This window comes from Hyperoodon ampullatus (genome assembly GCF_949752795.1).
Source record: "Hyperoodon ampullatus genome assembly, chromosome: 2".
Taxonomy (NCBI): Eukaryota; Metazoa; Chordata; class Mammalia; order Artiodactyla; family Ziphiidae; genus Hyperoodon; species Hyperoodon ampullatus.
In genome coordinates this window covers 563729-588289 of record NC_136915.1, presented here as the reverse complement: position 1 = coordinate 588289, position 24561 = coordinate 563729, and the positions used below count along the sequence as shown (strand labels likewise).

The window sequence follows — 24561 nt, the reverse complement described above, 5'->3', positions numbered from 1 at the left end:
CGGCCCGTGGTCCAGGGGCTCTGGGCAGGCAGCCAGGGCCGGCACTGGCCAGATGGGGGCGAGCGGGCCCTGCGGCCCCCGGGGAGGGGTCCGGCCGGCGTCGCGGGGGCGAGCGGCCGCGGGCGGCGAGGTCCCTCCCGGGAGGCGGGCGCGGGGGAGGCCGCGGGGGGAGGGGGCCGGAGCCGCGCCGCGCGCAGAGCGGGAGGCAGAGCCGAGGGCGGAGCGGAGCGCGGCGGGCGCGGCGAGCGCGCGGGCCGGGCGGCCGAGGACCCCGGGAGCGCCGCGTCCCCTGCCCCGCGCCGGCCCCGCGCCTCCTCCCCGGCCGGCGGCGGTGGGTGCGCGGCGGGCTGACCTCTGCAGAGGCGGCGGGGGCTCAGCATCGGGCCGGGGCCGGGGGGGCGCCGGGGCCGGGGGGCGGCGCTCCGGCCCGGCCCGGCCCCGCCCGATGTCCATGAGCGCCAACACCATGATCTTCATGATTCTGGGGGCGTCGATCGTGATGGTGAGCGGAGGGGCTTCCCGCGCGCCCGCTCCCGCACCCGCTCCCGCCTCCGCGCCCGCGTGCCGCCTCCCCCTCCCGCGCCTTGTTTACCGGCCCGCGCGGCCTGCGCTCCCCCATCCCCAGCGCGTCGGCCCCCGCCTGGGGGCGCCGGCCCAGCCTCTCGCTCCTCGGCGCTGACCGGTCATGGGCTCTTCCAGGCCATCGCGTGCTTGATGGACATGAACGCGCTGCTGGACCGATTCCACAACTACATCCTCCCGCACCTGCGGGGCGAGGACCGCGTCTGCCACTGCAACTGTGGCCGGTGAGTCTGCGCCCAGAGGGGCACACGCGTGATCACACATGTGGGGTGGAGGTGGGGCCCACTGGGGCTCCAGCGAGCCCCATGCAGGCCAGGCTGCAAGGCCCAGCTGGGCCAGGCCGGTGGGGGCTGCTGAAGCTGGCGCCAGGCCGGGTGGGGGAAGGACCGGCCAGCCTCCGCGGCACAGAGGTGCTCCGGGAGTGGGGAGCATGCCCCGAGGCAGTAGGACCCCCTCCCAAATTGCCTTTAGAGAAAGGGCCCGCGGGCGATGGGCAGAACGGGTCCAGGGCCTCCTGGCCCGGGGCGTGGAGGCCAGGAGAGCAGCAGCCCAGCCTGGCGCCCCGGGAGGGATCCTGCGCACAGCTGTGCCCACAGAGGACGCCATCCTCCTCCCTGGGCCCTGAGCTGTGTCCATGAAATTTCCTGGGAGCCAGCTAGGGGGAAGAGCAGAAGGTCAAGGTGGGCAGGGCCTACCTTGAGGGGCATCTGGCCCAACCCCCTCGCTGTCCACGGGAGGAACTGAGGCGGGGGGTGGAGTCTGCTCAAGGTCACACAGAGAGAGGGGAGAGCCCAGGCCCCTACACCCACTTTGTGACCCCCCCCCATTCTGTGCACATGTAGTGATGGAGTCTTCCTGGCCATGCATGTTTGTACGTCCATGTACGAAATAAACATCTTCTCATGAGACGCGCATGTGTGTACCGTCTGTGCATATACATGTGCGCACACGCAGCAGCAGCCCCTCAGCCCCATGCACGCTGGGGCCCCGAGACAGCGGACAGAGGCTGAGCAGACAGACTTGCCCAGGGCCATGCAGCCGGCAGGGAACTTGTGCTCTTGACCCTGCCCTGTACTGCTGCTCCAGGGACGTGTGCACACGTACTGGGCAAGGGGTGTGCGAGAGACAGGACAGTTTCATGCCTCACTAAGCATGCTACGTGCCTGTGTGTGCAGACCGGGTGTCGAAGCAGAACGTGGGCAGCAGGGCAGATGGAGATGGGCGTGGAAACGGCCCTCACGTGTGCCGGCCAAGAATCATCCAGAGTGCTGGCTGGGTGGCCGCACCCTCGCGGAGATCCCTGTGTTCCTGCCTGGTGCACACGGCCCGAGGCCAAGGAACGGCAGGAGGTCAGCTCCACGCTTCCTGGGCCGACCCAGACTGGGGGTGTAAGCGGGGGTCCTGAGACCCTCCCGGAGACCGGAGGTGTGCCCGCCACCGGCCCAGGCTTCAGCTCCCTAAGCACTAGTAAGGCCCATTTTCCGTGTGGGGCTATTGCAGTGTGACCTGCACATATGTGCCTAGGACCTCACATCGAGGCCCTTCTGGGCAGACAGGGTGTGTTTTCAGAGTGTATTTGCTCCGGGTATGTGTATGGGTCATATGTAGTGTCCAGAGTACACGTGGATTGTGTAAAACAAGTGCCCACGGAGTGCAAGCCACAGCGAGGCCTGAGTGCACAGCTTAGACACAGACAACACGAGAGCCACGCCTGCTGTAGGCGTAGAGTGTTTCCGTGTGTGTATGTGTCCATGTATGTGTGCTTTGTACACATCACTACATACAGGATGTGTAAATTCTGTGTACAAAGTATTCTTGTATATTGACAACATGCATGTGTATGCGCAGTACATGTGTGTAACAATATACAGCACCCGTGTGCGCCCTGTGGGCACAGTGAATGTCTGAAAGGTATAGTCTGGCATATCAGGCCTCTGTGTACAAACCATGTACACACGTTGCCACAATGGACTCTACTTGTGTGTACACCCCGTTTGCAGAGAAGGCGCACACACATTTGTGTGCCTTCTACGTGCCAATACGGAGAATTTTATACAGAGGACACGTGTGTAAATGCTGTGAAGCGTGCGTGCCAGCAGGCTGTGTCTGTGGGTGCACACCCGTGCATATGCCACGGTGCCCACAGAGAGGATGGCTGTGCGCAAAGCCCAGTGCATGTGCATCTCCATGTGACACACACCATGCTCGTGCCCGGGCGAGCGTGCACATGCACACATGTGGAGCTCATGGGCCGAGTCCATGGTATACACGCCATGTCCTGTGCATGTGGCCGGCGTGTATACACAACATGCGTCCGACCTCAGGTAGACACATGCAACATGCGTGGCCCAGGCAGGACACATGTATGTACACATCACGGAAATACGTGTGCACATGGGTGACCTGAGCCCCCACCTGCCCCCCCCACCCCGGGGCCTGCCTGACTTGGAGGAAGGAGGAGGGCAAGGAGCAGGGGAAGAGCGGCAGATGCTAGGACAGCGATGGGGGCACAGGTCATGACCTTTGACCCCCTGGAGGCCCCACACCCCCACCCACCCCCGGGGCGGTTGGGGCCCTGGCCTTGTCCTACTTGCAGGGGCGTTTCTGGCTTCCTTGGTGACTCCATCTTCAAGTTTCCTGCCCTGTCCAGGGGTAGGAAGTCGTGGTCCCGAGGAAGACCCTCCCTGTCGGGGTCCAGAAGGCAGGAGGGCAGGAGATGGCGGCGATGCTCAGTGTTATCCACTGCTGGGAGGCCTGGCCAGGGTGACGGGGCTGCTACCGGGTGACAAAGGGCGTCCTCTGCTGCTACGCGTTCCGGGCGGGCATCAGTGGTTCTCCATCTCTTATTGATGATTGATAAGGGCCATTGGCGAACTGTGACCACATGAGCTCCGGCCGCCGCCATGTGTCAGGCAGTCCTCTCCAACTAACCCGGGTGCCGTGGCCCCTGCTCAAGGGGCTGTGGTGGCTGAGGCCCCACCTACTCTGGACAAGCTGAGCGGGATGGGCTCCAGGAGTCCCCAGGGGAGCGGGAGGGGGGTGAGATGGGGCCTGCCCGCTGCTGTCTCCACGGGGTGGAAGGCACTGTGCGGCCCCCGCTGGCACAGGGATGTCGGTGATGGACGGGCAACGGGGGCCTGGGGTCAGGGATGTCCTGGGGGGTTTCCGTTTGTGAGGAGGTCCCTGGGGGGCAGGGGGGGTGGCTCATGTCCAGTTGCGAGCGGGGGACGGGGACCCATCTCAGCTGGAGACCAGGCAGAGGTGTCGACATGTAACCGGGGGAAGATGGGGAGAAGCGGGTTGGGGAGGGAGGAGCTATTTTTAGGTGCAAATTTGAGGTGCCTGTAGATCCCACGTGGAGACGCCATGCAGGCAGCTGGAGCTCAGCAGACGTGGGGGGCTGCGGGGACGTGCTGGGGGTGGAGAGTTGGAGAAGCCAGCTGAGGGGCTCGGTAGGAGGGGAGCCAGGCAGGCGCACCCCAAGGTGGCTCCTGCACTTTGGGGAAGGAGGGGCCCCAGGGTGACTGGGGGCTCAGGGTGCATGGACCCCACACGCCTCGGGCACCCAGGGCCAGCAGCTCCTTCTCCCAGCCCTCCTGTCGGGGTGGGGGGCATGGAGCCCAGAGTCTGTTGCCCTGGGTACTGGTCTCTGGGCAGGGCCACCCCACCCGGGAGCCTGGGGCCCAAAGGGCTTCCTGGAGGAAGAGAGGATCCAGGCAGGCCTGAGGCTAGAGGGGGCCTTGTGGGGAGGGTTCAGTGTGGCCTCCGCCTGGATTGTCAAGGGAGGGGAGGCTGAGGGGAACGGCCCAGGCCTCGGCGGGTGCTGGGATGTAGGGGACGGACCGTGGTCCAGGGTCCGTCCCAGGAGCCGGGGTCGGTGTGGGGCACGGCTAAGGGGGTGCCCCCGGGCCTCAAGCACAGGGAACTGGGGCAGGGGAGGTTCCTGCAAGGAACAGAGGGGCAGAAGGAAGACCAGAGGCCCACGGCAGGGCTCATCCCACGCGGCTTTCCTTGGAGGGGAAGCTGAGGAAAGGGCGGAGTGACTGCAGGGCGGGAGGGAGAGGCCAGAGGGGCAGTGCCCCAGGAGCCAGTGGGGGCCTCTGGGCACAGGCCCACAGGCGGGCTGTGACCCCGTCACTGCGCGGGGGCACCCGGCCTGGGCCCTCACCCCGGAACGCCTTCTCCACCTGCGCTGCGCTCCTGTCACCGTGTCGGGGTTGCCTCTGAGCCCCGGGCCGGGCAGAGGAGGGAGGAGGGTGATGCGTGGAGGCCAGCCACTGGACTTCACGCTGACCTATGACCTCGCACACTCCCATCCTGCGGGCAGCCTCCCACCTGGTGACCTGGGTCCCGGGCGAGTGCGCTGGCCCCTCCCGACCTCAGCACCCCACAAGGTCTGCTTCAAAGACCCCCGCAGGTGAACGGGTGCAGCTTGCTGCGGGGTCCCCGCCCGCCCCGCGGGACAGGTGCCAGCCCGCCCTGCCGCCCCCAGGCACCACGTCCACTACGTGATCCCGTACGACGGGGACCAGTCTGTGGTGGACGCCTCCGAGAACTACTTCGTGACAGACAACGTCACCAAGCAGGAGATCGACCTCATGCTGGGGCTGCTGCTCGGCTTCTGCATCAGCTGGTTCCTGGTGTGGATGGACGGCGTCCTGCACTGCGCCGTGCGCGCCTGGAGGGCCGGCCGGCGCTACGGTGAGTGCGCGGCGCGGGGGACCCGGGGACAGCCTCGTCCGCGCCGGGCCCACGCCCTCCCCACGCCCACGCCATGCCCACTCCCAGCCCCGCCCACCAGCCCACGCCCTGACCGCGCCCCCCGCCCCGCAGACGGCTCGTGGACCTGGCTGCCCAAGCTGTGCAGCCTGCGGGAGCTGGGCCGGCGGCCGCACAGGCCGTTCGAGGAGGCGGCCGGGAACATGGTGCACGTGAAGCAGAAACTCTACCACAACGGTCACCCGAGCCCGCGGCACCTCTGAGCCGCGCGCAGGACTCGCGGGGCCGCCGGCCACCGCGCCCACGCTCACGGGACTGGACGGCCGGCCCGGGCCAGGGCGCCCGCGGCCGTCGGGCGCGTCCGGCAGAAGGTGCTGTCTCCTCTTCTTTTTATAAAGGGGGTCGGGGTGGGGCCGGGGCGGGGGCGCGGGGACGGTGGCACCGGGGGCGCGGGTGGTACTGCCCGCCCAGCCCAGGACCACGTCCGCCGCTGGAAACCGGCGACTTCCTGTGCGCCCGCGTCTGTCTCTCCGTCCGTCCGTCTGGTTTCCGGAGCCGGAGCCAGTTCTGCCGGAGGGGAGCACGGCCGGGAGCTGGGTGCGCCCACGTCTGCACACGGGAGCACGTGCATGAGGCGTGTGCGTCCGCGGCCCGCAGTGGGGGGCGCGGGCAGGGGTCCGGGGGAGGCCCGGGCCCAGCAATAAGGCTCCTGAGCCCCGCGGCGGCAGCCCCGGTCGGGCGCCTCACTGTGACTCCCACCCCTGCTGGTCAGTAAATTCTCCAGAAAGCTCCAGCCTCCGCCTCTTCTTTTCACCTCTGACCCAGGGAACCGCACATCAGCCATGAGACAGACACTGAGACGTATCTGTCAGTTTTTATTAGATTCTGGATAAAAAGACCCCCAATTCCAACCCGGGAGAGCTTCGGCTTCTGCGGGCCGGGCAGCACCCCCACTCCGCACACCCTGGGCCATCGCGGGCCGGTGGGCTGGTGCTCGGCACCCGGCTTCACAGACCTCAAGGGCACTGCCCTCCCAAGGACGGCGGCAGGCACGCCGGGCTGCACGGAGGCCAGCTCTGCTCATCGTGGGCTCGGTTCTGGCCCTGGGAGGGACTGGGCAAGGTCAGGTCCCTTCCCTTGGCCGGGCCCCCTACTGCTGGTCACAGCTGCAGCAGCATCTGCCTGGGAAGCTGTGCTGCCAGCTTGGCCGCTACCCCGGACATGGCGGACAGTGCCTGCTCCCCGTCTGGGCCGGGCTTGGAGGGACACGTCTCTCAGAAGTGTCCTGGGGGCGGCTGGGGGGTCAGGGGAACCAACTCCACCTCAAGGCTGCACGGCGCAGCTGGTCCTGAGCAGAGGCCTTTAATGCTGCCCTGCCGCCCTGGGCCTGACCAGAGGAAGATTACACACGCCGGGACGGGGGCGGCTGTGTGGTGTCACCACGTCCGCTGGGAGCCGGGGCACCTGGGTGTTTCTTCTCGGCGACGCCACCTGGTCAGCGTGCTGCAGGTGTCCAGGCCCGGCTCACTCGGCCTGTGAACTTGGGAGCAGCCGGCTCCCGTCTACCTTCAGCCACTGCATCTTCTGCTTGTGCTGCTGGATGGCATCCTGGACCCGGGCGTCCATCATGGCCTCAGTGAGGACCCCATCCTCAGAGGCGTATGCCATGGCCTGGCAGGGGAAGAGAGCACTGAGGCAGGGCAGCAGAGGGGCTGCCCGCGTGGGGGAAGGGCCTCAGCCTGAGGCTCCTCAGGGCCCACCGGTCACCACTCACCCGTGTAGGCCAGGGCCTGACCCAGGGACAAGGCAGTCTGGCCAGCCCCATCCTTGCTACACTTGCCACCCACCATGGAGATGCCCTCCAGAACCCAACTCCTCTGGGGCAGGGCCAGGTGGGGGCACAGCGTGGGCTGCCCTCCCGGGCCTGCGCTCAGCTGCAGGAGGGGCCTGGCCGCTCAGCAGAAGGCGCACGCCGACATGCGGCAGCACACACGTGCTCACAGGCGACCCTGCAGCCCAGAGCGGCCGCCATCCCTGCAACCCCTGGGGCCCTGCCCGCGTCCCCGGCTGGCGCCAGTGTTGCCTGCTCCACTGGTTTTCTCAGTGACTTTCGAAGAAGAGAAACCCAGAGGCCCGCTGTCAGGGAGCAGCCCAGCCCCCAGCCGCAGAGCGGAGGGCCCTGCCCCCGTGGACAGCAGGGCCGCGCACAGGGCCAGGGAGCAGCCAACAGAACCTCCACGGGCCACGCAGACACCGAGGAAAGGCAGAGCCCCCGGAGCCCAACTGCCCTCCACGCAGAGCGCCCGGGGCCCCACCGTCTGCAGACGGTTCTCCCAGAACCGCGGGCTGCTGCAGTCCAGGCTGCCGGCGGCACGCTGCACCCGCAATGCCCAGGCTCCCCGGCTGTGCAAGTGGGCAGGGTAACCAAAGTTCGGCTCATCGGGCCCCAGTGTGGTCCACAGCACTTCAGCTGCCAAGGCAGGTCACCTCTGGCCAGGCTGCACGCCTCCTGGGTGACCCAGTGCCCCATCTGCTTCCCGTCACCCAGCCTGTGGCTCTGACATGTGTCAGGTGTCCACCGAGCAGGGAGCCCAAGCCAGTCCCACTGTTTCTCTCTAGGTCCCTAGGAGCCTCAGCCCACGCAGGACACAGGGAGCAAGTTCCCACCATCCGAGATGACCAGTCACTTTGCTCCCCCAGGCTGGCCCCATCCATGGGACACGGCTGTCCTCAGCGCCTGGCTGAAGCTGTGGAGGGAGGGGCCGTCCCTGAGGCCTCCCGTGAGGAGCCCGAGTTCTGCAAAGCAGCTGAGGTGGGGTGGCAGCCAGAGGGGGTCCCTGGTGGGAGGGGGAGGTAGAGGGTGTGTGGCGACTTGACCACGGAGAAGCCAGGTGGGCACCACGGTAACCAGGGGATCCAGGCCAACATCCCTGTGATGTCGTGTGGACGTCTGCTGCCCCCGATACGATGTGACCAGAAGGGGCCCTCACCTCTGGTCTCCTCCCAAAACCCCCAATCCCAGTCCACTCATGAGAAAGCTATCAGACAGACCCAACGAGGGACGTCCTACAGCACTCCTCAAAACTGCTGGGATCGTCAGAAACAAGGGACGTCTGAGAACTGTCACAGCCCAGAGAAGCCCAAGACAGGAGGACTGAATGTCATGGGCATTTGGGTGGGTTCTGGGAGAGACCACGTCTGAGGTGGAATCGAGGGATGTGGTGAGACGGCCACAGTGTGGAGGGAGCTGTGCTAGCCTTGTGACTTTTCTGTGAACCTGGAATTATTCAAAAACAAAAAAATTCACTGAAAAAAGCTTAAAGGAGAACTAACACCCATCCTTCTCAAACTCTTCCAAACACTGGAGAGGAAGGAACACTTCCTAACTCACTCTGAGGTCAGCATCACCCTGATACTAAAACCAGACAAAACACCACACAGACCCAGACCCTCTGTGAAAACTGATGCAAAACCCTCAACGAAATACTAACAACCAAACTTGGTACACCGCAACCAAGTGGGGTATTTTTCCTGGAGTGCAAGGATGGTTCACCTAGGGAAATATCAACCTAGGTAAGTAATTAACAGAATGAAGGACAAAAACCACTTGATCGTCTCAATTAATACAGAAAAACATTTGGCAAAATTCAACACCGTTTCTTGATGAAAACAATAAACAAGGGGGAATTTCCTGGCAGTCCACGGCTTAGGACTCCACACTTTCACTGCCGAGGGCCCGGGTATGATCCCTGGTCAGGGAACTAAGATCCCGCAAGTCGTGCAGCGCAGCCAAACAAACAAACAATAGACTGGGAATACAAGGAAATTTCCTCATCCTGATAAAAGCCATATAAGAAAACATCAGCAAACATCATCTCAATGGTGAAAGACTGAAAGCTTTTCCTCTGAGATCAGGATCAAGGCAAGGATGCCCATTTTCACCACTTCTCGTCAACAGAGCACACTAGAAATTGTAGACAGATCAGGCAAAAAAAAAAAAAAAAAAAAAAAAGAAATAAAAGGCATCCAGACTGTTAAGGAAGAAGTAAAATTAACTGTCTGCAGGTGATATGATCTTACTATATACAGTAAACCCTAAGTAATAAATTCAGCAAAGTTGCTGGACACAAAATTAATGCACAGAACCATTTGTGTCTCTACACAGTAACACTGAATAATTGGAAAAGTAATTAAGAAAACAATTCTATTTACAACACCATCGAAAAGAATAAAATACTTAGGAATTACCTTACCTAAGAAGGTGAAAGCCTTGTACACTGAAAACTAGAAAATGTTGCTAGAATTAAGGACGTGAAAACATAGAAAAATATCTGCGTTCATGCATTGGAAGACAACGTTGTTATGACGTCAGTACCACCCAACGCAATCTACAGATTCAATGCAATCCCTATCAAAATTTCAATGATGTTTTTTGCAGGAAAAAAAAAATCCACCCCAAAATTCATATGCAATCTCAAGGGGCCCCAAGCAGCCAAAACAATCTTCAATAAGAATATGTTGGAAGTCTCACATATCCCGATTTTAAAATCTACTACAAAGCTACAGTGATCAAGACAGTGTGGTACTGGCACTAAGACAGACACAGGCCAGTGGAACAGAACAAAAAGCCCAGAAATAAACCCTCACATATGGTCAAGTGACCTCCAACAAGGATGCTGGGATCACTGAATGGAAACAACAGTCTTTTCAACAAATGGTGCTGGGAAAACTGGATATTCACATACAGAAGAACAAAGTTGTACCCTATATACAAAAATCAACTCTAAATGGATCAGCGATCTAAACATAAGACCCCAAACTATAAACCTCGTAGACAAAAACAGACGGGAGAAGCTTCCAGACATTGGATTTAGCAATGACTTTTTGGCTGACAGTAAAAAGCAGGTGACAAAAGAAAAAATTAGATAAAAATTGGACTTCATCAAAATTAAAAACTTTTGTGCTTCAAAGGACACTATCAACAGAGTAAAAAAGGCAACCCGCAGAAAAGGGGAAAATGGTTGCAAATTACTATCTGATACAAGGTTAATATCCAGAATACATAAGAAACCCCTACAATTCAACAACAAGAAAACCTCCAACAACCCAGTTCAAAAAAGGTCAAAGGACTCGAACAGACCTTTCTCGAAGGAAGACACACACATGGCCAACAGCCACATGACAAGACGCTCAGCATCACTGACCATCAGGGAACGCGAATCAACAGCACAGCGAGACAACACCTCACACCCGTGGCCGCCATCAAAAAACAGAAACCAGTGTCGGCGAGGACATGGGGAACCTGGGACGCAGGTGCACCACTGCTGCGGAAGACAGTCCGGAGGTTCCTCAGAAAGCAGACGCAGAATTACCGTGTGACCAGCCATTCCACTTGTGAGAACGTGCCCGACAAAACTGAAAGAAGGCTAAACCCATTCACAGCAGCACTATTCACACCAGCCAAGAGGTGGAAACAGCCTAAGTGTCCATCCACAGCTGGATGGGTGTGCAAGGGCCATCCACCGCACTCTGGGGTATCAGGCAGCCCAACAAGGAAAGACTGACACCTGCTCCAACACACATGAACCCCGAGGACACTGTGCTCAGTGAATAAGCCAGTTACAAAAGGACAAATCCTGTATGAGCCCTCATCAGGTCCCTGGAGGAATCACACTCAGAGACAGGAAGCAGGAGGGTGGGGGCCAGGGCTGGGGGAGGGGGTGAGTGTCTAACGGGGACAGGGTTTCAGTTCAGGAAGAAGAGAAAGTTCTGGAGATGATGGTGATGGTTGCACAACGTGAATGTGCTCAATGCCAGAGCCGTGCATTTAAAAATGGTTAAAACAGGGCTTCCCTGGTGGCTCAGTGGTTGAGAATCCGCCTGCCGATGCAGGGGACACGGGTTCGTGCCCCAGTCCGGGAAGATCCCACATGCCGCGGAGCGGCTGGTCCCGTGAGCCATGGCCGCTGAGCCTGCGCGTCCAGAGCCTGTGCTCCGCAACGGGAGAGGCCACAACAGTGAGAGGCCCGAGTACCGCAAAAAAAAAAAGGTTAAAATAATGAGTTTTATGTTAAAAAAAAAAACAAAAAACAGTAGGTCCCCATGATAGGTAGCTGCAGGGTAAGAAGCACGGACTTGCACTGACAAAACCATTGCACGGGGGTGGCAGCTGCAGTGGGGTCCATGCGACACCAGCAGGTGGGCTTCAGGGAGCAGGTGCACGGGTCCCCGGCTGCTCAGCCCCGAGGGAGGAGGAGGGTGGGCGGGAGCCACCACAGCAGCCCAGCCCCGTGCACCTGGGGCCACAGGGGAGAAACTCCAAGGGGACATGCTGACGCGTCCTGTCCCAGGCGGTGGGACCCCCAAGGCATTCTGGCCCTCTCTCGCAGGGGGTGGGGGTGGGGATGAGCAGACATGCCCAGGGGCCAGCTGCCCAGGGACTGGACACACAGGGAGAGCACCCACGGGCTCTGGGCCTCCACGCGGACGCTCACCGTCCCATGCGCGTGCAGGGTCCACTACTCTCAGCTCTCCACACACAGGCACACACAGGCCTGTCCCCTGGGAGGGCAGGGCGGGGGAGGGGAGGTGCGCCAGGGCGCTTCCCACCACTGGGACTGGGTGCCACTGGAACTGAGCATTTGTCACTCCCGAGTTCACGCTGAAGCCCTAACCCCCAGTGTGGCTGCACGTGGAGATGGGGCTTCTAAGGAAGCGATTCAGGTTGGGTGAGGTCCTAAGGGTGGGGCCCTGATCCTACAGGACTGGCGTCCTTGTACGAAGATACCCCCAAGGGCTCTGCACGAGCACACAGCAAGAAGGCGGCTGGCTGGCAGCCGGGAAGTGGACCCGCATCGGAACCCCCCTCACTGGCATCCTGATTTGGGACCTCCAGCCTCCAGAACCATGAGATGAATGTCTGTTCAAGCGCCTGGCTGTGGCATCTTGTCACGGCCGCCCAGGCTAAGACACCCCGTTTGCCACTTTGTTGGTCGTGGAAACAGCCAACCTCGTGAGGCCTGGCTCCTGAGTGAGGCCAGCCTGGAGCACAGCAGCCTGTGACTCACCCGAGGACAGAGATTGCAATCCGGGGCTGTCTGTTACAGCAGCATGACGTAGCTCATTCTGACTAATACAGCCCCCCTGTGTATCTGGGCAAGGACGTTCAAATCCAAGCAGATGTCTACTTAGCATTCGTGCCAAGTTGACAGTGGCCAGGTTGTCACGTGGCCACAGACATGAGCCACTCAGCACCCTCCACCTGGCAAGGACCACGGGGAAACTTGTTCTGAATGGCTACACCCAAGGCTCCTGGGGGTCAATGGGCTTCCCTGCCCTGGGCACCCGTGGAACCACTGCTGGGATGTTTCAGATGAAAGCCTGGGTATTGGGAATGACAAGGGCCACTCTGGCCTGTGTGCCCTGAGCCACAGGGTGAAGATGGAATCACCTCCCGTGGTCCAGCTGTCCTCAGGCCCTCAGGACTCAGCAAACCCATCCAAAAAGCCAGAACACCTGAGGCCTTCACGCCCCCGCAGACAGTCCTGAAGGCAGCGGTCTCCCTCTTGGGGCCGGGAAGGAGACGCCTGCCTCCTCGTCAGCTCAGTGGCCTCCTGGCTCCTCACGTCCTGAGCCCTCGGACGAGCCCACTGACAGCTCACAGATGCTCCATCCCTGGCCCAGGCTGTGTCCCCCGGACCCTCCACCCGTCTGCAGTTTGCTGTGCCAACTGTCCTGGGCCCCAGCTTGGGACAAAGCCCAGGTTCCCAAGACACTGAGCTTGATGACCACCGGCCATGCTGCTGATTTGAGAGGGCCACGTCTGACCTGGGCCAGAATGACAATGGGAAGGACCATAATACGCCAAGCCACGGACGGCCCTGGCCCATCCTCCCTGCTGCGGGGGGCAGAGGAGGGTGGTGGCAGGAAGGGAGGGCATCATGTCACGTCTGTGCAGCAAATCACTCAGAAACACCCTGGTGGGGTGGAGGTGCAGGTGCCAGCCCAGTCACCTTTCGACACCTCTGAGGGCCCCTGGCTCGGCCGGGCTCTGGCCTGCGGGGCGCATCCCCAGCTCACCTGCCACGCCACAGCAAGCTGGGAGATCTCCCGGCCCGACATGCCCTCCGTCAGCTGTGCGATCTCTGAGCACTTCTTCCCGTAGTCAAACTGGGCCAGCTTCAAGCGCCTGGTAAAGAGTTCCCAAGTGATGCCTGGGCGCCCGCAGGAGCCGGGCCAGAGCAGAGGCCTGTGAGGGACCCAGGCTCCCACAGAGACGGAGAGCAGGAGCCTGTGCTGGGAAACCCCAGGCGGGACACGTCCGACCCCCTCACTTTAATGAGCTACCCCCTGCCCAACGTCCACTGCTGGGGCCAGGTCTGGCCGTTCCACCTTCCTACCCTGCTGGGCATATGTCCCTTCCTCGTGGAGCCCAAGACGGGGCCTGGGCGGGGCACATGCTGGGCTCAGGGGCGGCCGTGGGGCCTCTGTGTGAGAACGGAGGAGTTCTGGGGGCCTGTTCCCAGCTCCACCGCCTGCCTGGGGGCAGGGACCCCGCCCAGCACTCAGACAGCAGCCGAACTCCTAATCCCGCCCCTGCAGGTGGATCCCAGGCCCAGTCAGGCCTGGCTGAAGGCCCAAGAGAGCCTGCTCAGACTCAAAACGTCCTCAGAACCTCAGGCTGCGTGCAGTGTCCAGGCTGCAGTTGGGCTAGGATGCGCCATGGAGAGCTGGAGGTGGGGGGCTGGGGCCAGCCAGGGGCAAAAGGGAAAAGAGACCCAGATAAGAGAGCCTGGGGGCAGCTGACAGACGGGAGGCAGGGGCAGGCAAAGCCCGCTGCAGAACAGAAGACGGCTCGGCAGCGCCAGGCGGGAACCAGGTCGGTGGGGCTGAGATCTGGTCCCCGGAGAGGGTTACAAATAGACCAGCGCTGGCTTATCTGGAGCGCTCCCGACAACGGTGAGAGAGGGCCTGGACGAGCAGGGAGGGCACCCCCGACCTGGTGGGCCCCGCTGTGTGCCGGGGAGGGGCCCAGTAGGGGGGCTCAGCAAGGCCAGAAATGGGCCGTCACAGCCCGTCACTGCCAGGGCCTGACTGCGGCCTGGATCTGAGCGTCTCAAAGGCAGGACGGGGCAGCAGGGCCTCCAGTGATGGGCGGTCGTGACCCCACACGTGAAACCCAGGGGCAGGGGGACGGGCAGGGAGCAGCCGTGGCGGCGGGGACACTTACTGCTTTCCTTCTGTGGCTGGTTTAAGAACATACTTGTCAAAATACATTCTCACCAGGCGCTCCCGCTCCTCTCGCCGCGGCAGGTCGAAGCCGACCATCTCACCGATGCGGTCACTGACGGCCCAGTCAAGCTGCTCGGGCTGGTTGGTGGCCAGGACCAGCATGAACCTGCAGCCGGCACACGGCGAGAGCTCAGGGCTCCGGGCCGGCCGAACCCGCCGCGCGGCCTCTTAACACACGAGACCCCGCTGCACCGGCGCTGCCCTCTGCCTCCCGTCCCTCCCCGTCTCGCCCCAGCTCATGCTTCTCCCTGACTGGTGGGTGGCCCAGCCATGGAAGCCTCCCTGTGTGCAGGAGGGACGGGGACCCAGGGACCCAGGTCTGAGACAGACCCCTGCCCCTCCCACACCAAGTGCTGGGGTTTTGAAGCCTGGGGTTCAGCTAAGCAGAGGTGCCAACTCAGCAGGAACTCGACACGTCCCTGGGGGTCTCAGTGGGGGTAGGGTCTCCGCCGGCAGCAGCTGCAGTGGGCAAGGCTCATGGGTCTGGTGTGGCAGCCACGTGGCTGACCGGCAGGGCTAGATGCCACCAGCGGGCAGGAGGCTGGAGAGGCCTCACCCACATGGAGAAGCAAGGTTAGGGGGCTCAGAAGGGCCAGCCCAATCCTAGGGCAACCTGCGACCTGGGGCCCCTGGCTGTGGGGTGAGCCCCTGATAACGCATCTCATGGGCAGCCGGAAATGCCCAGGGCCTGAGCCCAGGGCAGTGGCCTGTGGACGCGCCTGTGCCCCTCGGCGCTGCCTCAGAGACCCCAGCACATTGTCTCCGTGGCTCCACAGACGCCCCACGGCGCCCAACCGGCCATCCCACTGCATCCGGCCACGTGGGTCAGGCGTGAGCCTGCTCGGTCGGCCGCCCCGTGGCAGCCGCGTGAGCTGAGGCAGGGCCACGGCCCCCGCACCGGGGCTCTCCTCACTTGCTGCTGTGCTGGCCCGTCCGGTGCAGGAACGCGTTCAGGGTGGCCCTGAGGTCCTCGCTGATCTTCTCCTGCGCAGAGAAAAGTGCAGCGTCAGGTCCACACGCCAGAGTTCTATAGGCAGCCACAGGGGCGCTAAGGAAAGGCTCCGCAGAAAGGCACAGCCCCCGCTCATCCACGACACAAAGAATCTAAATTTGAAGGCTGAAGCTTGACTCCAAAGACGCTAAACTTCCACTTTTCAAACTAAATGGACGAAGAAAGCGCAGCTGAGGAGCAGGTTCCCGGTGACCTTCCTGGGAAGTGCAGACGCCGCGGCCCAGGCCGCCCGCCCTGCCAGCTCCCCGCCCGCCCTGCCTGCTCCCCCGGCCAGAGGGCGGCCTCCGGACACTCACAGTCGCTCGCTTCCTGAGAAAGGCATCTGCTTCGTCCACGAAGAGCAGGAGGCTGCAAGGGCAGGGCCACGTGAGGCAGGCAGGGTGCGGCCCCACGGGAACCCCAAACCTCGCGCTGCCCCACCGGGACCCAGACCTTGGCCGCAGACGGGGGTGTGTCAAGTGCCAGTGTCACGAGAAAGTAACTAAAAACAGGCTGGTGACCCCTTGTGTTAAACGTTTTAAAGTCTCTGGGACTGGGCCTCCCTGGTGGCACGGTAGTTAAGAATCTGCCTGCCAATGCAGGGGACACGGGTTCAGGCCCTGGTCCGGGAAGATCCCAAATGCCGCGGAGCAACTAAGCCCGTGAGCCACAACTACTGAGCCTGTGCTCTAGAGCCCATGAGCCACAACTACTGAGCCCACGTGCTACAACTACTGCAGCCCACACACCTAGAGCCTGTGCTCTGCAACGAGAAGCCACTGCAACGAGAAGCCCGCGCACCATAACGAAGAGTAGCCCCCGCTCGCTGCAACTAGAGAAAGCCCACATGCAGGAACCCTAACCCTAACCCTAACCCTAATCCAATGCAACCAAAAATAAATAGGTAAATAAATAAATAAGATTTAAAGAAAAAGGAAAAAAGAAAAAAAACAATCCGCCTGCCAATGCAGGGGACACGGGTTCGAGCCCTGGTCTGGGAAGATCCCACATGCTGCAGAGCAACTGAGCCCATGCACCACAACTACTGAGCCTGTGCTCTAGAGCCCATGAGCCACAACTACTGAGCCCGTGTGCCACAACTACTGAGCCTGCACCCTACAGCCCACGAGCCACAACTACTGAGCCCGTGCACCACAACTACTGAGCCTGCATGCCACAACTACTGAAGCCCATGCGCTCAGAGCCCGTGCTCCTCAACAAGAGAAGCCACCGCAGTCAGAAGCCCGCGCACCACAACGAAGAGTAGCCCCCGCTCGCCGCAACTAGAGAAAGCCCGCGCGCAGCAATGAAAACCTAACGCAGCAAAAAATAAAGTCTCTGGGACCAAGAGGCTCCTGGACCTTGGGGACAGGCTGTGGGGGAAGTCACCACCCCCCTTCCCAGCAGGAGCCCCAGGGCCACCCAGGAGGCACCCGGCTCACCCTTGCCGGCTGGTGTTGGCCCAGTCGAAGACCTTGTGCATGGCGGTCACGCCGTCCCGCCCCATGGGGGCCACATCCCCACCCGTCATGATGGCGTAGTCCATGCCTGAGTGCAGCGCGAGTTTCTGGGTGGGAAAGGCACTTTAACACCATCTGCCCTCCACCCCACCTCCCCGGTCGCTGGGGGCCAGACCGCGTGTAGGGAGACGCCCTGCCTGGAAGAGCTGGGCAGCGGCCGCCTCCCATGTGTCCCCTGCCCACGGCACCTCTCCCCGGTGAGACTCCGCAGCCCCCAGCGACTGTGCCCTCACCTTGGCAAACAGTGTCTTGCCAGTGCCAGGTGGTCCGTACATCAGGATATTCCGGTACACGCTCCTGTTCTTCTTGGTATTCCTTGTGGCAATGGCGATGTCCCGCACGCGAGCCTCCAGGCTGGGCTGCCAGGGGACACGGAGGTTTGGGGACGCTCTGCTGCTGAGTCCATCCCTCCTGAGTGCCTGGGTCTGTGCGAGAGGCCGCCTCTCCCCAGCTGGGGCTCAGCCAGCAAACCGGACTCCAGGAAGGTCAAGGAGCCCCGCCCGGGCGGGAAGGTCCCAGGGATAGGCAGCCCCACTTACGCTGAGGACGACGCCCTCCAACGCGTCCTGAGGCTTACTGAGGAGCCGCCTGCTGACCTGCGGGGCGCGGGGGGTATCAGAGTCAACGGCGGCGCCCACGGTGCAGCCACCCCAGAACACGCGTTACCAGCTTTCCTGGAGAAGGCCGGCAGGGGAGACTGTCGGCGACACTGACCTCTAGCGACGGCCCACAGCGCGGCCCGTGGGTGCACAGCACCCCTGCCAGGCCCGAAGCCTGGCTCCCCTCGAGGAAGGCAGCCGACACCGGGCTGCTTCCAGCAACTTCTCTTACGGGAAGATGGCTTGCTGGAGCCCCAGAAGTTTGTATACAACCTCCAGTCCACCCAGGGGGACGGTCATGTGTACAGACCCACGGAGGGACGGAGCGGACCAGTGTGCGGGTCCCCACAGGGCTGACGCCACGGGGCCAGAGGGACAGCATCAAGAAGAAAAAGCCAAATGCCAATCAGCGAGCAGGAGGACAGGGCAGTATTTGGGTAAAAAGGGGAAGGGGCCACGTGTGTGATTCGGCTGTAAGGCCACCCGGACCCAGGAGGCCCGCGGTTACCTGCACGGGGTGCCTCAGCAGCTCCAGCACCGTGATTCGAGAGGTCTCCCGCACCAGGGACGGCTTCCCCAGCCGGGTCTCCACGTAGCGCCCTATGGTCGACGTGGCGTTCTTGGCGGAATAGATGCCAACGGCCAGCAGCGTCAGCCCAGCCACCTGGAACAGGGCAGAGGAGGCAGGTGGCGCCCACCCCGTCCCCGGCAGAAGAGAGGGGCTCCCCCACCAGCTCCCTGAGTCTCAGCTGGGCCCCACCAGTACCTTTCCAAAGGGCCTCAGGCACTGGTGCGGAGATGAAACGGACGCCCGGCACCCCTCCCACACCCTTCTCCCAGCCCCACCAGGGCCAACACTGAGCTGTTCCGAGCGCCCCAAACCCAAAGGCTGCGTCACTTGTGGCTTTCCAGTGGCAGTGGGGGGTGCGGGAGCAGCGACCGCCTCAGCCGTAGGTCTGTGAACGCTCAGAGCGCCAGGCGCCTCTCACGGCCAGCAGACGCCCCGACACGTGACACAGACCACAAGGAAAACGGCAGCGTTGTTTACCGTGGCTGTCACTTTGTCCCAGTCTGTCACAAAGGCGTGGAATCCTTCACCAAACACAGTGCCAGCCGTCCTGCAGGGGAAGCAGTGGCATGACCGGGAAGGAATCGGGCTGTGCCCGTGCGCCTAGCCCAGGCTCCAAGGTCAGCCCCAAAAGTCACCGCAGAAGGACCGGCCAGGGGAGTAGTGGGGTGCCTGCTCAGGGGAAGGGGCAAGAGTATGCCCGCTGGGCACGTCCTCACCTGATGGACTCCAGGATGGTCTGGCGGTGCTCAGCAGCCTTCAGGCGGATCTGCTCGCGGGCGATGTCAGCATTGTCGCGCTCAGCCTTGGCCCGGGCGCGCGCCTCAGCCTCCACCCGTAGCATCTCGTTCTTGTGTCGAAGCTCCATCTCCCGCTCCACGGTGGCTGCCCAGGGAGAGCGGGCAGCAGCGCTCAGCCTGCGGCCCACGGCCCCCCGACCCAGGGCTGGGGATGAAGAGCAAGCCCAGGGTACCCCCCGACCCCGCTCTCCCAAGGGTCTCAGCACGCCCGCTGCTTCATGCTGCTTGGGAAGCGAAGGACCTAAAGCAAGGCCCGTGGCCCTGGGCCCAGGGGCTCCCCCCAGGCCGGGGCCCTACCTCGCCGCAGGGCCTCCTGCTTCTGCACGGACTCCTCCTGCTTTCGTAAGTTCTCCTCGTTGAGAAGTTGCTGAATAGGAGGCACGGGGGAAGGGAAGGGCTTCAAGATTAGGAAACGGTCAGCATCCCACCAACAGGTTAGCTGCTCCGGCCTCAGAGATGTCCCCATCGCCCCAGGGGCTCCGACCCCAGGGGACGGTCACCTTGAGGCCTGCAGGCTGCACGGCCCGATGCAGGAGCCGCGCCCCCAGCCTAGCTCGGCCCCAGAGCAGCCCTGACCCACAGCTGTCCTCACAAAACAGGCTTTCTGCTGGACTGTTTAATTTAAACGCTAAAATGCCCACAACAGGCTCGACGTTTGAATGCCCCCCGCAGACCTGTCAGTCAGGGTCCCACCCAGGAGACCCTCGGGGCGGCGCGGGCAGATGCCCACCCCTCCAACACAGTGGTTGCTGCCAGGCGGACCCCAGACTCTGGCCCCCACCCACCCCAAGGGACGTCCACGCCCTCGGGGAAGACAGGCAGCCGGGCAGGGCTTACCTGCTGCCTCAGCTGGTCCTCGTAGCGCTGCCGGGACAGCTTGTCCTGGTACTGGGCCCTCTGGGGAGGGAAAGGGCGGTGTGGACACGGCCCAGGCACAGAAGCCGAGGTCCAGGGTGGGACTCCGCGGGCGCGGGGCACGAGGAGCGCCCGCCTCCCCAGCCCTGCCTCCCCGGCCCCGCCTCCTCACGGCCTGGTGCTGCCGGGTCTCCTCACTCAGGGTCTTCCTCCGCTCCTCCGCCTGCACACGGACCTGCTCGCCCTTCAGCTGCTCCACGGCGGCCTCGTACTCCTGCGCCACACACCAGCCGCCCTGAGCCCAGGGCCCGGACAGGCCTCCCGCCCCGACGCCCTTCCCCTGCGTGGGCCCCAAAGGAGCCGGACAGGCTGTGCAGCCCCCGGGCAGGGATGGAGCCTGGTCTGCACCCCACAGGCCTGTGGGCGCTCAGCTGTAGCCTCACCTAGGCCCGGGAGGACCCAGACCCACAGGCAGAGAGAAGCCAGGAAAATGGACAGGGCCAGGCCCCAAAGCAGCCAGACGGTCTCCTGGGGCGCCTGTCACTCCCCCAGCCCCCTACACCGTTTCCGCTGGGCTCATGCCACGTGCTCGCCTTCTGATTCGCTTCACAACAGCCCGTGGTGGAGGGTAGAGCCTGTGCCTTTCCTACGCTCGCTCACTAGGTGCTCAGAGTGATGGCAGGAGTCCCCCCTCGGAGAGACCAGACTGCTCACCCACATCTGCCCTTCCAGATAGTTCTGTGCAAAACTCAGGCCACACACCTGTCTTTGATCCCCGCTTCCCTCAAATCCTAGAGGGAGGTGCTGCACCCACCGCCCATGTTCTGTCTGTCCGGGGGCCCCTCAGCCTCGGGGCTGCAGCCCACCTCTGCCAGCACCACACCCACACTCACCTTGAGCTTGGCCTGATGTTCCAGCTGAAGCGTCTGCTCCTGCATCTGTGCCAGACTCAGCGCCTCCTTGGCGTGTCCTGCAGCGGGGGCAGGTGTGTGGGCATCAGGACACCGGGCGAGTGTTCACGAGTGCCAGGGGCTGCTCGGGGACACCACAGCCCACCTCGACCTCAGCGCACGCGTGGCCACCCTGGTCGGACCTGCTCAGCCACCCCTCCCTCTAAGGGCCACCTGTGTACGCTCCATCCCCAGTGGAAAGCGTGTGTGCGAGGTCTGCCCCCAAGGGACTGTCACACTCCAAAGGGTTCCATCAGAGAGGCTGTCCCCCGCCCGCCTGTTGACAGCAGGAGGGTCAACATGGTGGTCGTTTCCCCATTAAACAAAAATCAAGCCTGTGGCTAGAATGTCCTTTATTTTTCCAGTGCAAACATTTTTTCTGAGCCTCTGATACCTGTTACTGATTCACAGACAGTCGAGCACAGGCAGGCGAGAACGTGAGTAAGGGGCAAACGAGGATTAAACCAGAAAGAAGGGACTTCCCCGGTGGTCCAGTGGCTAAGACCCCGCGCTCCCAGTGCAGGGGGCCCGGGTTCGATCCCTGGTCCGGGAACTAGAGCCCACATGTCACAACTACAAGTTCGCATGCCGCAACTAAGACCTGGTGCAGCCAAATAAATAAGTGTTTAAAAAACAAAACAAAACAAAACACCAAAACCCAGAAAGAAGCCAATGCACGCAGGCTGACAGCTCTTCACAGGCCACATGTTAGAAACACGAGTGTGTGTGACTGACATCTTCCAGGTGTATTCTCTTCCTCAGGGGAATTCACATGTGGAAATACGTGGGTGTCCGCTGCTCTCCTCGCTAAAAAAGCCTGCACGTCGGGCCTCTCTAACAGATCCGTGATGACACGGTTCTCCTGTGCGCCACGCTTCACTACAAAAGCTTTCTAACACATAAAAGCACGGAGAGAAGGTTGGGACCCCACGAGCCCACCTCCCTGATGCTATCGCGCTCCCAGGCTGCTGCCCACACGTCCACCCTTCTAGCCCCCCACCACAGTCTCTCTTATTTTTTGAGGCCTTCAAGGTAAGCTGCAGACCCCAGGACCCCAAGCTGCAGCACCGGCGTCACTGACTACAGTGTAACCCCTGGGGCTCGCCGGCTCCAAGCACGTGTTAGGCCTGTGGTGGAAGCTCTAGGGCTGAGGTAGGCTGGGGCCCGTGGTTTGGCTTCAGAGTTTGGGGAGGACCTGCAGCTGGCCTGCTTACTCACGCCGTGACCTTTGGCAGGTAGGCTGACCGCGCCGAGCACTTGCCTGCCAATGGGGCAGGGCGCTCCCTCGCCCGACCCGTGGAGTGAGGTGGAGAAAGCACGTCATCGCTCAGCGCAGGCACCCGCGAGCCCCCTAATCACAAGCTACGACCTCAGTGCTGACAATGATGACTGTCACCTAGAAGTCGTCCTGCACTGAGAGATGTGCGAGCCGCCACATTAACCGCACCCACCACAGGCAGGCACCCTGTACGCGCATGGAGCACACAGCTCAAGGCCAAATGTGCTGCTCTGGCGTCCAAGGAGGGCCTGGGAAGCCTGGGGAACCGGGTAGCATCAGGCTGGGCCCCGAAGGACACAGACGGTGGTCAGGCTGTAAGAAGCAGCTGGGGACATCTCTGGTTTGCGTGGAGAGAGCAGTGAGGTGAACAAGCGCGGGTACAGGCCAACCAGGGCAGGCACTCCGGCTGTGAACTGGGAGCATCTCCAGAAGACAGGCCTGCAGAGGGGCTAAGGACAGAAGGGGCTGAGGCACCCTGGGAAGGAGGGTTTGGGGACAGACGGGGCGGCAGCCCAGGGTGACACCTCCCCCACTGGCCAGCAGAAAAGCCAGGAAGGATGGCAGGAACAAAAATGAAGTAGGTCCACACTTGAGACAGTATCACCGCATGTGGAGGCCAGTGGGGTGGACCATGCCTCTAGGTGGTGGTAGCTGGGGACTCTGCAGGAGATGCTGCTTGGTGGGGAAATGGGGGAGCACAGGTCAAGGCTCTGGGGACCCAGGTGGAGAATGTCCTGGGGCAAGAGCTCTGGGGCAGCCGGTGCAGGAGACCTGGGAGCAATTCACAGGCAGGAGCGGACGGGAAGTCGCTGCTACCCTCAGACGCACCCAAGGCTATTCACACCGGCCTGTACAACTGTGTGGCTTTCAGAGGCCAGGAGTCAGCCTTCACGTTCCAAAAGGAGGCAAACTTTGAAATTCTGGGCACGGTGAATGGGCCAACACCCCCCAACAAACCTAAGAAATTAGGTCTCGTGTCAGAAGTCTGTCGTCATCTGAGGTTTCTTGAAGCCCAACCACTGTCTCTCAAGCTCCTCTGCAAGCCTCTCTTCAATCATCACGTGATGACTGAAATTATCTTGTAAACCTAATACATCTAATATACTTAATACCCACTCTGAGGAGGGGAGTGTTCCAGCTAGGCCTAAGGAAACAGGCTGTTCTGGGCCCAGGCCCAAATATCCACATGTTTTGAATGTCCCTCCCAGGATCTGAGAACCAGAAAGGCTGGAGACCTTTGCCCAGGACGTTCTCGTGGCCCCAGTGGGAAGGCGAGGACTGAGCCACAAAGTGCCAGGCCACCCCCTCCCCAGACAGGAAGACTGTGCTCACCTCTGCTCACATCAAGACTGCTCTATAAAGCCTTCTTTGAAAATAGAGAACCTCTGCTTAAAAGTTTAAGAGCCACTGTATTCTTTCAGCTGTTATCTACTCAGCATGTGCTAATATTCCAGACTCTTAATCTTGATCTTGACACAAACTGTTAAAGCCACAAGAAAAAATAAGGTTGTGAGAAAAACCCATGGGCTTAGTGAAGGTACACTCACCGCTGATGTCTTGAGGGCCTGGGTCAGGAAGGTCATCAACTGGCCCAGGGCTGCTTTATAGACCTGGGCCTACCTGAACGCTAACCTTCTCCAATGATAAATGCAAACCTGCTTTATTTCTCTTAAGACCAACAACCGTCAAACACGTCTCCCTTCTTAAGCGGAAAACTGCCGAGCAACCACCACGGACGGATCCCCGACCTGGCCACCCTTGGCCGTTCCACGTGCAGACGGCAAGAGGCGGTAACTGGAGACCAGGGTGCAGCCCTGCCAGCTGCTGCCTGTACCCTCTGAGTCCCCTAGGCACCGGTTTCCCCACTTGAAGGACGCGTGGCAACTGGGAAGATGCCAGAGGGTCAGGGGATCCCGAACCTCCCTGCACGCAGGGTGGCTCCGGCGGGCTTACCGCTGGAGACGGGTTTCCCCCCGACGGCCACTCGCCGCTCGATCCCTCAGACCACTAAGGGCCACCGTGCCCCCGAGCCCGCCGCCCGGCCGCCCTGTCCGCGCCCACCCCCCGCACTCACGCGAGTGCTCCAGCTCGCGTGCCGCCTTGGCCGCGCGCTCCAGGCCCGTCGGGTCGAAGTTGCTCCATTTGTCCTTGGGCGCAGGCCGGTCCCCCGCGCCGCGGTCCCCGCCGCCCTCGGCCCCGGGCTGCACGGGCGGCAGGGGAAGTGGCGACCCCGCGCCTTCGCCCTTGGGGCCCTTGATGCCGAAGAGCCACGACATGGCTCGCGAGCTCCACGCGCCGCCGCCGCCGGAACCCGGAGCCGTGTGGACGCGTGCGGCGCAGAGAACGGTCCACGCGCCGCGAGCCGGCGGCAGAGACTGCGCAGGCGCGGCGGTGGCCCTTCCTCCCG

General features: G+C 62.1%; 2 protein-coding genes across 2 annotated transcripts; one reads left to right on the top strand and one right to left on the bottom strand.

Moving 5' to 3' along the window:
* Positions 1–445: 445 nt before the first annotated feature.
* On the top strand, positions 446–5588 carry TMEM240 (transmembrane protein 240; the record flags this gene model as incomplete). Its single annotated transcript, XM_079698716.1, has 4 exons — positions 446–502; positions 700–806; positions 5075–5283; positions 5416–5588. 4 exons carry the CDS (start codon positions 446–448, stop codon positions 5562–5564), a joined length of 522 nt encoding a protein of 173 aa, XP_079554842.1. The 3' UTR covers positions 5565–5588.
* Positions 5589–6161: 573 nt separating this feature from the next.
* On the bottom strand, positions 6162–24430 carry LOC307067525 (ATPase family AAA domain-containing protein 3; the record flags this gene model as incomplete). The annotated part of the gene is made up of 16 exons (XM_079724977.1): positions 6162–6972; positions 13381–13489; positions 14531–14698; positions 15506–15576; positions 15901–15952; positions 17026–17150; positions 17337–17462; positions 17643–17699; positions 18211–18366; positions 18751–18820; positions 18990–19155; positions 19368–19437; positions 19908–19967; positions 20098–20199; positions 20819–20895; positions 24229–24430. The coding sequence occupies 16 exons, from the start codon at positions 24428–24430 to the stop codon at positions 6826–6828; spliced, it is 1758 nt and encodes a 585-aa protein (XP_079581103.1). The 3' UTR covers positions 6162–6825.
* Positions 24431–24561: the final 131 nt, after the last annotated feature.